At 41.7% G+C, this 15779-nt stretch overlaps 1 protein-coding gene across 3 annotated transcripts in view; it reads left to right on the top strand.

The window, feature by feature from the left end:
• The window catches only part of ATG5 (autophagy related 5), a 370935-nt gene extending 366759 nt beyond the window's left edge, over positions 1-4176 (top strand). For all 3 annotated transcript variants that reach the window (XM_069235428.1, XM_069235426.1, XM_069235427.1), the window contains one exon: positions 3340-4176. In XM_069235428.1, the coding sequence (XP_069091529.1) occupies positions 3340-3476 (137 nt within the window). In that variant the 3' untranslated portion in view covers positions 3477-4176. The remainder of the gene's footprint in view (positions 1-3339) is intronic.
• Positions 4177-15779: the final 11603 nt, after the last annotated feature.

Here is a 15779-nt window from a genome sequence, read left to right as displayed (position 1 = left end):
AGATTCTCCCCTCAGAAAGACCATGGATATGTTCCTGTACTACAGGTCCATGATGAACTGATGGTTCTAGCACTCCAGGCTTTCTGCAGAGAGGTTGTCCACTATGACAGGCTACATATATGATAATTGCAGCAAACAACAAGTTTTCTGGGCAACAGTCAACTTGATCTAAACATTCTCATCTCTTCTTCCAGCTGTCAAAATGTGGGCCCTTCTCCCTGTCACAATTGCAAGTTATGTTTACCAAAGACCTATCCAAGTATAACTGGCAGCACATGGAACAGATGAAGACCATCAGTCAGCCTTGGTTTAGATGCTCAAGTTTTTCTGTGTTGTACCCTAATGTTGAGATTAAAAAAAGGTCCCTCCGAGGCTCTGAAGAGCGTGTGCCCCTTCCTCCCATCCCCTATAGCAAGCTGTAGTGTGTTTGTCCTGCACCTCAGGAAGCACAAAGATCATCCATATGCTCTGAGGCCTTCCTGTAATATGGAATGAGACACAAAAAGGGGCACTGTGGTCAGGAGGGCGTTCCCTCCTTTTTAATGAGTGTAATTGCAGTCATCTCAGTGGGCTGTACAGAACTTACAGTGGTGTCAATTAGAGTTACATGGCAGATCCTTTTACCTGCTGCTTGCTAGCTAGAGTGGCCTACTGGCCTATCTTTTCTTTTTTTTAATTGTCTTGAGTACCACACAACTGGGTCCTTAGCTCGTCTATATGGGACATTGATGTTGGTTGTGTGAACTTTAATGTGTGGTGGAAGAAGTGCATGGAATATGTGTAGTGCATGTGACCATGGTCATACTATCTTAAATTTGTTATGGTCAGAATACAAGTGGTAGCTAAGATGGAGGGTCAACAGAAGAGCACAGGCAGCCTACGTGAATTTGAGAACTCTTTCAGACGTTTCAGAAATGTCTGTATTGGAGCAGGCTGGAGAGTGTTTAGGAGAGGTGACAATGGGTCATTTTAAAGATAGGAAGTCTCTGCTTCCACACTCTCCTTAGTCCTTTTCTGGCTCTTTTTTTCTGTGGCCAGACTACCCACAGCAAGTTCTCAGACAGCTTCGTGGGACAGTCTAAGTTTCTTTTGTGCCATAGTTTTGAGTTTCTCCTTGGGTGGCATAATCAGTGCAGGAGGGTACTACACCTACTGGCAAAGCACAACTTTTATTCTTTATCTATTGATAAAGCACAACATTTATTCTGTTCTCAGGACTATGGACTATAAAACTTAAAAACAAATTCTCAGGAAGGTTGGTCAGATGGAGTAGGAAAGTGTTTATTTTCTTTTGTGATTTGTTTTTTATCATACTCTTTTGAACATGCTCACAATTACTGTCAAGTTGGATTTACTGACCTTTGCGGTTCTCCTTTTGACTTAGTTGGATCCCATCAGCCAGCAAGCAAAATATCTAATTTTTACAGGTAAATGTCTTCCATCTAAAGAGTGGTTCATAGAATCACCCAGTCATACATTTAGAGCACATTAGCATAAAGTGCCTAAAATCTCCCTTGGATGTACATAGCCTGATGAGCCTGAGATACCAGTACATGAAGGCTGCCTAAAAAATTATATAAATCTTTAAAAATTCCCACTGGAGTTCCAGGCTGCTTATGTTTGATTACAGGTTCTAAAGAATTACTGTATTGCATCAGTCATAAAATCTGTTTCAGTGGTTCCCAACCTGTGGTCCGGGGACCCCCGGGGGGGTCCTCGAAGCCTCCTCAGGGGGTCCGTGACTGCTCAGAAAATTAAATAATATTGACAGACTAGGTCCCCAGCTTTTAGTAATTACTCAGTGGGGGGCGGGCTTCCGGATTCCAATAATGATTCAGTGGGGGTACCTGGTTTCCATTAATGAGTAAGTGGGTGTCCACAGAAGTCAAAAGGTTGGGAACCACTTATCTATATGATTGCTACCCATTATTCTTGATTCATATTGAAAGCCAGAGGAAGGACCTATTCACAAAGGTGTCTACTTTGCCTCACATACTTGGCAAGCGGTCTTGAGCAAGTAACCTTGCCTTGTTAGCCTGGCCAAGACAACAACGCACATAAACACAACATTGAAAAAAATTGGTGAGGAAACAAAACCCGTGGGTACACCCGCAGATGGGACAGAAAGCAGATCACGAAGATCTCGTTACGGCAGATTGGCAGTGACTTTGAAAGAATTTTGCTTAATATTGTAGAACTTTTGCTAGGATAATTTGAAAATACGTGAATTCCGTTAGTGCTCGAAGGCTGCAATAAAGGCCAATGTGCACTATACAAATTACCCTAGTATAAGGTACCGTACAGCATTGAATCCTGTTTAGCAATACTCATTCTCCAACAGAGTTAACACTGGATGTGGCATCTTACAAAGAAGCCGATAAATACCAACAGCATTAAGTTTGGTGGGAAGTTCACGTACGCACTTATTGTTCCAGGCATCAGTCTGGCTACGCGCCACTTTGATATAGCTTAAGAGGGAATGAGAAATTTAAGAGAAAGTTAGCAAAAGATGGTTGTCACACTAGTGAAGGTGAAACATCTGTAAATATCACAATTTTAATTCTCCAGCTTCTTAACAAAACAAATAGCTACTTTTAGCCTCAGTATGGGATGGGCAGCCTGATTTCTGTTGACACGGTTTGCCTGAACTAAAATACCACCCATTGCAGAAGGAACAAGTACACATAGGCAGTAAAGTCCACATTTATGGGTTTTTGATGATGGGTCATATATTGTTATTCTGAATAAAAGAATAAATATTTCCACAAAATAGTTCTAATTACAACCCAAAATGACATCAGCTCTTAGATGATAATAAAGGCAGCCACAATTAACTGCTGTTAAGCTGATGACTATGTTAGGAGTAATCCTCAAACCCTCCTGAAATGACAAGGCATGAGGTGCTTTGGCTTCGCCTGCTATTTGTGAATTCGGATACGTCAGTGGTATAGAAGGTAGAACACTTTACTCTTAGTGGCATTTTTTTGCAGCTGAAATGCTACAAACGTGGGAAGTGTTATTAACACAGGCAGTAATATGTAATTGTATCACAGTTTATTTTACTGGCTGACTAGCCAGTATTCTCACAGAGTAGTAATACAACCATGCTGGAATGTTTTCCACAATGAGGCTGTCTTGTTGAAAAATTATAAAGACATTCCTATGACAAACAACAAAATATTGTATGCTTCCGTCCAGTATTGATTTGATGATTGCCATGTGAGCATGGTGTTGGAATATTACCAGCATCTCAGATCCAGAACATCTAGGTCGTCACAAAAAGCAGCTTTGGGGCTTTTCCTCATTAACTTTTGTCTTTTCTCTCTTTTTTGTCATCAGGTGGTGAGAAGAAGTATCAGCTGGTAATTCATGGCATTGAGCCCATGCTGGAAACACCAGTACAGTGGTTAAGTGAACATCTGAGCTACCCTGACAATTTCCTCCACATCAGTATAATTCCTCAACCCACGGATTGAGCACACAAAACTCTTTTCCAGTTGGAGTCACCTTGGACTGATTCATCAAGGGGCATGCCAGACTATTTTTTATTTACTTTCGTCATTCTTAGTGGAGCACCCTGACCAGAAAAAAACAAGGAAAAATCCATTCTAACACAAGATCAAGACAACCGACCTGGTGTCACTCGCCCATGATTCTCTGCGTTGTTGTCACCAAACCTTAACTCCAACATGGTTGACTTCAGAGGACGGCTGAAAGTCTGCTGTCCTTTTTCAAGGCTGAAGGTTTCACAGCCTGAGAAGCCAATAGGAAACCTAGGTACCAGTGGAGTGGTATCTCTCCTAATGAACTGGGTATTTCTTAGCATAACTGTTGGTGCGTTGTAGCTACAGTGAGTGGAAATAAGTTTACGTTTCCAGACAACAGTACTGAAGGAATCTGCTGTCAATTTTTGTAAAACATGAAATCACTGTACAGTCATCACTCCTGTTTACGATTGTTATGTTTACAGGATGCTTGTTAGCATGGTCAAGAAACTGTTGTTTACTTGGGTAAGATAGCAATCCTCTTACCCACAGGCCATAGGTCTTCACTTAGAGGCACTTCTTGCCATTGAGCAAACTCTCGCAAGGCAGTATACCGGCATTACACAAACTTCTAATGTAAGTGCTCTCCTCTTCAGACTAAATTTTCAGTAAAATCAAATGTTTCTCTTGGGATCTTGCTTTGTGTTGTTTCTTTTATTTTATCTTATCCACAGTTTTGCATGTTCTGATGTGTTTTCATTGGCATTTCCCTTGTTTCACTCAATTGTGGAACCTCATGGTAACAGTCCAGCGCTGGTTGCCCTTGCAAATCCCAAGAAAATGCTTCTGGTTTGAATTAATGAGTCAATTAGTTTACATACAATTCTTTACCTTAATCTGTTTTGAAACCGTTCTTTTAAAAACTAATTGTAGCACTTAATATAAAATACTTCAGGTTATAGAATCGGTCCTGAAAACAAAATCTTCCGGGTCAGAGTGCTGCCTTTTCCAAATAATTTCTTCTGGTTCAGAGTTTTTATCCGTAACCAAAATGGGGCCAACTCCAAGCGACCATTTATAAAAAGATGAGCAACTGTATGCTATCCAAGGCCCTGGATGTATGACTGCTGTTGTCCCACAGCTTGAAACTCAAAGGAACGTTTCATCTGTTTTTTGTTTACCATAAGTGCTTTGCATCTCTCTGGCGTTAACTTGCAAAACATCTCGCAGGAATTATACCGATTTTGGGAATGCTGACATTTAATAGGCTGGTTTCGTTTTTATACTTATTTTCTTATTGTGATAATGTGCATCGATCTTTAACTGTTATGTGTTTTTTATTATTCACTGTTAACCTGTGGTCATTTAAAATTATCCGTCCTTCTCCTGTTTACATCAGTTTCAAAAGTTAGCGATACAGCTGCTTATTTAATTGAGAATAGTGTATTTTGTGTAGTAGTTTAAACATAAAAGAATAAATAATGTATAAGTGATAGCGATTCGAGTGAACGCTTATAAGAGGGTGCTACATCGAGGATGTGTGATGGAAGAAGCTGCACGTCTGACCACTCAATGTTCAGAACAAAAGAGACCTTGTCGGCTGTTGAGGTGGTAGTTGTGAAAACGCTGTATGTCAGTGTGACTTGTTTTTTCCCCATATTAGTCAGATATTTATATGGAGGCTGTCTGTTCTAATTTACGTAGCTGTGAAAATCGAAATAGTCTCCTATTTAGGTCGCCATTCTTTTTCGATCGCTAGGAATGCTGCCTTTTCATTTTTTTTTTTTTTTTATGGAAACTCCCTAGAGTTTTGCACTTCAATTCTAAAAAATGTTTGAAATTTTACGTTTTTCCTTCTGCAGTTTTATTCCTGCCAATCAGTGCATGTAGATTTAAATATTTTAAAAAAGTAGTGGAACTTCCAGGTCTCCTCCCGCCAGACTTGTGGGATGTCCTGGCTGCAAGGCAGTTGCCAGATTTTTTTGTTTTTGCACGACGAAAAAAAACACTTTCAAGGAAAACTTAGCACACATGAGTGATCAAAGTGTCAGTACTACCAGTTCCCCTCCCCCCCAGTCGGTCTGCTCCCAAATTTACAGCTGACATTTTCTTCCCTAGTTTGCACCTAAATGTTTTGCCCATAGTTGTTTTCTTTGTTTGGTGTTTTTTAAAACATTTTTTTATTGTTTTACCGTGACTAGTGCAGGTTTTGAAAAATCTCATATAAAGCCACTGTAGGGGCCACCCAGTGTTGATAAAAACGGTTGTCTTTGCCCAGTCCTTAATCTTTAACAATAACCAACAATAGACAATCCAAAATGTATGTTTGTTTGATGTCAGCAGAGGTTTTGTGACATCATTACCTGGATGGCCCCTATGATGAAAGTGATGCTTCACTGTTTTTTTAGTAACTGACTTGGACCTTCAGTGACTACGGTGCCTGGTACCCAAACAACACTTAACAACATATACAGCATTCAAAAATGCTGAAGTGAAGAATGACTGTGACAGTTTTCATTCTGAGTCCTAAAAAAGCTTAAGACACTGTCGGCAAAAAACTTGTTACTAGCAAATAAATGCTGGCAATCTTCACGAGAAAGTGAACAGCATATTTTTGAATATTGTATATTTTGTTAAATGGTTGTAATATGGATTTTGAAGTCACTTTATAGAGTTTAACATTTGAACTCAATTTGTAGCTGATGTATGTTAAATCCATGCAAATGAAATAGACACCCTGCTCTCGATGCCATCAGTTGAGACAAAATTATTATTTATGGTAAAAATTAACTTTTAGTCTCCACCGTGTATTATGTTGAAGCAAAGAGGTTGAAGTCATCCGCCCTACATTGTGTACTCAAAGAAGTGTTTGGGAAAATGCATGTGGAATAATCCATGTAGTTGTCCAACGTATATCTGATACATGTAGAATGCCGCCATGCCTCTTTCTCCGATGTGCAGTGTGCTCCTCACACCAGATGGTGGTTTGGCCCAATGTAGGGTACAGCAGTGTGTGATAAAAAGCATTATGCTTCAGCATTATCCATCAAGTATCCCTAGCAACCGCCTACCTGACCTCAGGGCCTCAAAAATCTAATGAACAGATGTTTATTAGAAGTAATGTGCCTTGCTCTGTCAACCTAAGAGAACAATGCATGCAGCACGTACGTACGTTTTGTGAGTTGATTCTGCCACAAAAAGCTTGAAGATGTGTATAAAAAGTCCAAAAAATGATCTCTTTCAGGTTACATTCAGGCAGTACCTTCTGCCAAAGGAGAGATGAGTCCCTCAAGCCAGCTTTCACTATGGAAAACAGTGAAAGGCCTTACTGCTCACTTATGCTCTGGCACTTAAGCAATGTTGTGGCCACCAAGAAGGAAGTCTTGCATATAAACAGGTTTTTAAGTCACATCCACTCGAACAGCACCAGATGCACGCCTGAGGAGGCCATGTGGTGGCAGGCGAGAGCAAGTGATGCACTGGCCATTAGATTTCTAAATGGCGGTAGTAAGTATGGAGAAGGTATTTCCAGCCTGTTCTGGCAAACTCCAGTGGCTGTAAGGTAAGTCTTGTAGATGCTAATCTCATTCTGGGTGACACAAGGAAGACGTAGCATTATTTGCTGAAAAGATTGGTGTTCCTTAGTAGTTACTTATGGGCAGATCGCAGCCACTTGTTCTTTTACTAGGTTTTGTTGAAGAGCTCCTGACGGCTGCCTAGACAATCAAGTTGTCTATGGCGAAGCCTAGGGTTAATACGTTTGCTATACAGGAACTGTGTGCTCAAGGTAAGCAAAGGTATGGTGGTCAATACCAGTTGGTCTCCTCTTGATCAGGAAGAGACCGGTACTCTAGGAGTGCTTCAAAATGATTTATTGCAATGCCGTCAAAATGGATATAAATGTGATTTGGCGGTTACTCGAGCCTTGATCAGATTTGGTGTGGTTTGTCCATACACATTGACAGTTGTGTACTTTACGAAGCACTGCAGTGGTCTGGAGCATGCTGGCATGCCGCCATTTCTGGATGTGAGAATGGTACGGTGCTGTGCACTATTGTGCCTTCCTGCCAGGGTAGGTCCCTGTCCTCTGGAGAGGTAGGTGGAGGTTGGGATTCGTTTTGTAAATCACGATTTTTGATGTGAAACTGATAAAATGTAATTTATTAGTTCTAAGTAGTTCTGCATAAGTGCTGAATAAAACTGATATGATTCTCAACAAAGATCGATTTCAGAGAGTGACATTTTTTGTAACTGTACACGATGTTCCTTTAAGTAGGACACGGTTCTTCATACTCAGTTTCAGTTAAACCTCAGAGTTTCTATTTACATCATTGCATGTAACAAAGACCATTACATTTTGTTTTCAAAATCAGAGTGCAAGGGTACGGCTTTAGAGATGCATACAGAATTAATTGTTTTGGACAGCTGCCAGGACCATGGCAAACACAGTTGTAATTTTTTGGAGGAGGTGGACACAGTTAGATTGCAAACTTCTATGACGGGGAGACGTACACCCCTTGTCATCCTTGCGATTAAATGGCTGGAGTAGCATCCCTGCTCCTATTTTGGAGGAGTGCCTTTACATTTAACATCCAAAATCTTGGGATGCTAAATGGGGAGGAGGAGGCCTGGATATAGGTGTCTTTGACACCAATGCTCACAACAGTAAAGAGCTCTTCGGCATCATCAAAGAGCTCTCCACTCCCAAGACTTGCTCCAACGAACCCCTGCTATCACAGGAGTTCTGCAACTCACTCGCAACCCACTTCCGTTGAAAGATAGAAGAAATCCACAACAGCTTCAACCCCCAGACCCAACAGCTGACTACAAACACCCACGAACCCAACCCCCCAAGCAACACCCACCTCCTCCACACTTGGACCCCCGTCAACAAAGAAGACACCGCCAACACCATGGCCTCCATCCACTCCGGATCACCATCGGACCCCTACCCACACCATATCTCCAATGAAGCAAATATCATCAGTCGCTCCCCACCTCTGCAACACCATCAACAGCTCCTTCAAGTCAGCCACCTTCCCAGAAAGCTGGAAGCACGCAAGAGTCAACACCCTGCTGAAAAAACCCAAGGCAGACCCAGACGACCTGAAGAACTACCGTCCAATCTCCCTCCTCCCATTCCCAGCCAAAGTAATCGAAAAAATCCTGAACAGCCAACTATCCCGATTCCTGGAAGACAGCAAGGCATTCGACACCTCCCAATCCGGATTCCGCAAACACCACAGCACCGAGACCGCACTCATCGCTGCCACAGACGACATCAGGACCATGCTCGACGAAGGAGAAACAGCAGCACTCATCCTCCTGGACCTCTCTGCAGCCTTCGACACGGTATGTCATCACACTCTCCGCACACGCCTCCATAACGCCGGAATCCGCGATAAAGCACTCGATTGGATCTCATCATTTCTTTCAGGCAGAACCCAGAGAGTCCGCCTTCCACCATTCCTATCAGAAGCCTCCAGAATCATCTGTGGCGTCCCCCAAGGCTCGTCACTCAGCCCCACGCTCTTCAACCTGTACATGGCCCCTCTCGCCAACGTTGCACAAACACACCACATCAACGTAATTTCCTACGCAGGCGACACTCGGCTAATCCTCTCCCTCACGAAAGACCCCACAGCTGCAAAAAACAACCTCAATAACGGATTCCAAGCCATCGCCAGCTGGATGGAAGCAAGCCGCCTCAGTTAAACACAGACAAGACAGAGATCCTCATCTTCGGAGCTAACCCTTCAGCATGGAACAACTCCTGTTGGCCCACCTCCCTAGGATCTGCACCACCTCCCACCACCCAAGCACGTAACCTGGGTTTCATCTTGGACTCCACACTCAGCAAGTCAACGCCATCTCCTCATCTTGCTACAACACCCTCCACATGCTCTGCAAAATCTTCAAGTGGATTCCGGTCGAAACCAGGAAAACTGTCACCCATGCCCTGGTCAGCAGCTGACTGGACTACCGAAACGCCCTATATGCAGGAACAAAAACCAAACTCCAAACAAAGCTGCAGAGAATCCAGAACGCATCCGCCCGACTCATTCTGGACGTCCCACACTGCTACCACATCACCCCCCACCTCAAAGACTTGCACTGGCTACCAATACCAAAGAGGATCACCTTCAAACTCCTCATCCACGCACACAAGGCCCTCCACAACACAAGCCCAGACTACCTCAACGAAAGACTCACCTTCCACACCCCCACCGCAACCTTCGCTCCGCCAGCCTCGCCCTCGCCTCCGTTCCCCGCATGCACCGCACCACCGCCGGAGGAAGATCCTTCTCCCACCTGCCCACCAAGACCTGGAACTCAATACCGCTCCACCTTCGCCAGACCCAAGACCTATTAACTTTAGGAAACACCTAAAGACATGGCTTTATGACCAGTAGCTTCCCTTCCCCCCAGCGCCTTGAGACCCTAACGGGTGATTAGTGCGCTTTATAAGTCTTATGATTGATTGATTGATTGATTGAGAGCTGTAGAGTATATCAGTTGTTCAGCACTGAGAAGGCTTATTCACCTGTCTTTAAGTGAGTTCAGTGCTCGTAGTGGTTTAAAAAAATGGGATACCTGAGGTGGCAATGGGTGGGTTTATTCATAGCAAGGGAATTTATTGGGACCTATTGGCCTCAGTTGAAGAAAGGGGATTGGACTTAATCTTTCCTTTAAAACAGCTGTTCTAAGTTCCCTTAGAAAGAATAAGCTCCAAGAGGGTTTGGTGCAAAATTACTCCCTAACCTTGCATGAATGGAAAGCTTACTCAGCCTCGACGAGGGAAGAAGGTCTGAGTAAGTAGCACTTGGGATTTGGCTGTGCCTCTTTTGCTACTGAAAGATTTCTTAAATTGGTGGATTTTACAAGCCCTGCCATCAAAGGAGAGGGTGTTGACTTTCTCCTGGGCCTCAGGCTTAAAGTTCGAGGGCTTATGTCACATTACAAAGTCCTTGGACAGACCACGAATTGTTGCTGTGACATCACTATCAAAAAGATCCAGGAATATCAGCAGTTATTGTTCCATAATGTTTTTGGCCAGATTAAGCATGAACATGTATGCTCCCTGAGCATAATCTTGTGAGCAAAAAGGTGCTTCTCTCAAAAAAATGTTTTTTCTTTTTGCGTTTAATTGTATTTATTATTTTGCAGCTTGGAATCATCGTCACGAGAAGTGTGGGGGGCATGGTACTGCCAAGGATCAAAAGCTAGCTGTGCAGCTTGAATATTAGAGTGGTGGCACAGAGCTGTGGAGGGATGCGTTTGGTGGAGGGAGGCGGGGGAAGAGGGTCTGCTCCAAGGGTGAAGGGAGGAAGGTAGACACTTGGTTGAGGTGAGGGAATGGATCTTTCAGCAAATCACAAGTATGTGGATGCTTAGGCCTTCAAGTGATAAAACGTTAAAAAAATAGGATTAACGTTTATAAAATTTACGAATCCAATGAAATAGAGCAGAAATGTGTTTGTTCTCCTTAGAAAAGTTATACTGACATTTCTCTACAGCTTTCTTTAGTGAGGAGCATAATGGATCTTGGACCGATATCAATTAACACCAACGTTCTCCATAAATATCATGAGAACAAGTCAGTGGAGGCTTGGATATTGAATCCTAATACTTCTGTAATTTTATTGTAGGAAACCTATTGGATGAAATTCAAGTCAAATAAGGTTAATATGTTTCAGGTTTGGGCAGAACACTGTCATTGCCCATCAACAGAAGTTGCACTTGCGTTAGAGGTGTACCATTGTAATCTCAAAACAGTTTGAAAGTAAAATCTTTTTGACCTAATTAGAGAGCAAGGGTAGATGGATTTGGGTTCATCTCAAAATTCAGTTGGCAACGCCTATTATTGCAAGTTACTTTAGTCCTTTTGGAGATGACCCACAGTTATTAACCAACTTATTTAGTTTTATAGCATCGCTAAAATGTGAGATTATTTTAAAAATGGATTTTAATTTAATTCAAAGCCCATGTCTGGATAATACGGTTAATACGTTACAAACTGTTGCACTTCTTAATGTCTACAAACAATAACTGGATATATTTGACCCTTTGTGATAACAAGGTCCAGATATTGTTGAATTTACTTGTGTTGCGCATAGATTTAAAACTGCAGTTATGGTTATTAGCTTGTTAACCCTACCCTTTCAGTATCTGTGCACAATCAAATTCCAGATGGGTGTATACCTATGCTAACTAGAGACCCCATTTCTAACAAGGATCAAAATGGTTTTGTGATGGTTAGGCAACATTATACTATGAAGACGTTTTTTAATTGGAAAAGGCATTTGATATTGATTCCTTATTCATTATTCTAAACTCATTTGTATTCCCCAATGAGTTTACTAAATGTTTCGCCTACATATTAAAAATAAGCTAGTTCTACAATATTCGTAAACATCACTGTAGCATATTCTATATAAATCAATATAGGAACAAGACAGGATTGTCCAGTGTCTTCAATCTTATTCGTTTTATTTATCAAACCTCTTGTTATATCTGTATGCACTAGTTAAGATAACCAATCCTTGGTTCCTTCATTTACTTCAATTGAACTTTAAGCAGATGATTTTGCTCTGTGCATCAGTGCAGAGATAATATATGTAAGACACTGGATCAAATGCAAAAACAACAAGGTGATGGATAGAATTATTAAATTAATCTCAGCCACTGGCAGTAGCTCGGGACTGCATCCCAATACATTGTTTTTTTGCCCACTACACCACCCCAGTTTGGTTCCAGCCATATACAAATCAGCCTCGACCCTGCTCCCCATGGGGACAGTTCAGCCCAAACTGCCAAGCCAGATCCTCCCTGGACCAGAAACAGGCATCCTGGGACTGGTTTCGGGGTATCACCCCTCATCTGCCAGCCTAGCTTGAATCCAGTGGCACAGTAAACCCGGAAACCATGACTGGCTTGGTGAGGAAAAAACAATGGATTTGGGCCCAGATCTGTGACTGGGGTGAATGTTACACATTGTTCAGCATTCCGTCCATCATCTGTTCTTTCTATTCTTTAGGGACTGGATCAAATTCAGGAATTTACCGAGGTGGAGGGATGCAGAATTAATCGCCAAGAAACTGAAACTTTGCTAATTAACTGCTCTAGTGACACACTTCCTGACATAATCAAGGCTGAGTGCCCCCCTCATCCTAAAGGATATTTAGGGTGACCCAAACTTGCCATGTTGTTTATTCATTCAATTATCAACTGCTGATTAAAAAAAAGTGAAGGTATTACTAGACAGATGGAGTTTTGTTCCCTTGGCTATTTTGGAACTAGTTACACAGGTTAGAAGCTCAATTTGACATCCATTTGTCTTCCTATTTAACAGCCTGCATATAACCCTGTATGCAGTTTGTTTTACCTGGTTAATCCTTACATGACCACATTTATTTAGAGAGGGTGTGAGAACCCATATTCCGTATGAGCAGCCACTGTCTATCAAAGGTTGTCATGGGCTTGTTTTGCCAGATTTTAGACTGTAATAAATGGCTTGTTTTACCGGCTGTTGTCTAGATGGTCTTTACCCGAATATTTTCCAATGTAAGATGATACTATATGAGATATGGAAAGTTGTGGTGCTGGTGTCTATGCTGTAACTGTGTTTGTGCAGATTAATAAACTCTTAATTTTTTAAAATACCAACATGATTGGTATTATCAGTGCTGCATTTTTCTGCTTGGTTGCATACATTTCCTATTTACAAAATGGCCCACCTCTTGGAAAATTGCCACTGTTTTGTCAGCGTCACCCCCATCTGATAATACGGAATGGTGTTCTGCCCATTTCATATTAAAAACGATGGTGTTGGGTCCAATAATATGAATAACAAAGAGAGTTTCTGTAAAAGTATCATACCACTTCTCCACAGTTGACCTGATGGATTATTCACAACCCACAAACAGTTAAGCAGTGCAAGTATTCGATTGGTCTACCCATGAAATGTAGTTATACAAATACAACCTCTTCAGTTACTGAGAAAACACATTATACCCATTCAAGCAACTATCCATACTGAAGAAAAGGTAGCCTTATCTTACCCATCTGAGCCTTTCCATCTCATCTATTAGCTTAGTCCTTGATCTGTGTGATTTGTACAACAGGAGTAATTCTTGAGAGTGTATCAGATCACTTCCCTATATAAATTCAGATACTAGCTATGGCAAATGGTACTAGCTAAGTAAAGTGCATGAGGGAGATGTATAGCATTGGAATAAATATAGAGTTGAAGAGGGAATGGGACATAGCTGTAGACAGATGAGGAAATCGAAACTGAAAATGCTGAATACCTAGTCTGAGTTAGTTACGACCCAAATCAAGATGGATTGTAATAGAACACGGCCCCAGGTAATCCATAAAGCAAATAGAAAGCTGTACCCAGAAGGGGCAAAGGATTGTTTGCCACTCAAGGCCATATGTCTAAAAGTCTGACCAGCCCACAGGAACCCATGTCACTAACTATCCTAAAGGAGAGCCAATGTTGCAGTAATGCAAATCCTCTCTAAGGTGAATTACATTACTTAGAAGGAGGTGTGAGCAAAGATGAATAATAGCCTGTATGAAGGTCTCACCACCACACAAGTGGAGTTTCCACAGGTCAAAAATTTAACTGGCCTGGTTAGAGTGCCTGTCACAACTTCTATAGAGCTAGAGAGTAATTGAGGAGGTGGATATTCCTGACTTTCCAAACTCCCTTAGTATTAGTTGGGCTACAAATAATCAAACAGTTTGGCACATATAAGGAAAAGAAAAATAACACATTATTTAATACGAGCCACCTGAATGAAGATGTTCAATTGGAAAACAAAGATCACTAAAGTACCCAGACTTCCTTTTGGTAGTTGTTCTATTAAGGGCCTAGTGGCTATAATTGACACCAGTAAATTACGTTTTTATCACTAACAAGAATACCTTAAAATTCACTATATATGGTGATAATATAAGTATTATATTAGTAAGTGATATATATATATCTATATATATCTATATATAGTATTAGCCTAGCCACAAAACATCAGAGTATTGTACAAGAGATGGTTACAGGATAACATTGGAGCACAAGACAAGTGATGTACATAGCAGGAAGAGAGGAGCAGGATTATAGGGAGTAAGATTTTCCGTGATTAATTGGACAGCATTAGAAAGGGAAAATAGGCTACTATGACTGTGAGGAGGGGGAACAGTAGGAGTGGTTCCTCTTCAGGGAGAGTCTAATAACTGTATTGCTAGAGTGCGACAAAGGATGGTTCATCAGCTCCTTTCACAAGTGGAGAAGAAATAGGGGAGGCAGGATTGTATGCATCATTACAAAAGACTGCCTCTCAACCATAAGTACATTGTAAGGCTGCATAAAACTTTCAGAGATCAACTGACCAAAAACCATACCCTGAAATAAAATATGGAGAGGTTATAATTCACTTTCAGCATTGAGAACTAATGGTCTTTCTGATGGATAATTCTAACCACAGATTCCTAAGTTCCCAAGTCACCAGACTGGATCCAGAACCTCTTCCAATAGATCCTGCACGCTGGAGGAAGGTGTTATCGCCCTCTGTCACAACTCTGTACTAACTCCTGTCATGATGACAAGGAGCTGCCTATGGGTGACCCATATGCACTGATTTCAGTTACTGTTTTTCAGTGCCCTTCAATGCAGATCCCGATCTCTGATTCTTTCATCTTTTTAAAACTATTTTGAGGTTGTCTTAACTTTAAAAAAAAAAAAAACAGTGTGCACATATGTAAACCCCAAAACAACGGGAGTCAAACTGTGCCACAAGTAGATGTCTGTCTCTGGCCTGCAAAATGTCTTTCTTTGGTGCCACTATATCAATGAAATGCTCCCTGGTGCCCCTGAAGGATAGCAGGGAGGGAGAAGCTAAGCTGTATGTTGCCAAACACAACAAATCGGGTCGGTCCTGCAGAAAGTTGTGAGGCTGTTTTCCCGCCAGTCCAAGATGAAGTTGACAGTCTAAGAGAATACATAAAAGAGAATACATTGTATATCCAATCTTCCCTTTCAAGGAGTAATTCTGATGGCTTTGTCAAAGGTGCACCTAATTATGTGCAATACCATCAACCGAGAGCTCAACTTCAATATGAGGTCGCAGTGTTTCAGGAAGATAGAGGCTCTCCTTGGCTCTGACGCCTTTCAGGGTCTTGAGAATGTTATCCACAGTGAAGCAAATGATAAGGAAGCACATCATTTACTCCTCTGTCATTACCCTGGCACCGGCTTATATCTTGACCTGCAAAACAGCAGTGGTTTGGACA

The sequence above is a fragment of the Pleurodeles waltl genome, chromosome 5 (assembly GCF_031143425.1).
Source record: "Pleurodeles waltl isolate 20211129_DDA chromosome 5, aPleWal1.hap1.20221129, whole genome shotgun sequence".
NCBI classification, from domain to species: Eukaryota; Metazoa; Chordata; class Amphibia; order Caudata; family Salamandridae; genus Pleurodeles; species Pleurodeles waltl.
The sequence above is the reverse complement of the archived record's forward strand: the minus strand, read 5'-3'. Positions and strand labels throughout refer to the sequence as shown.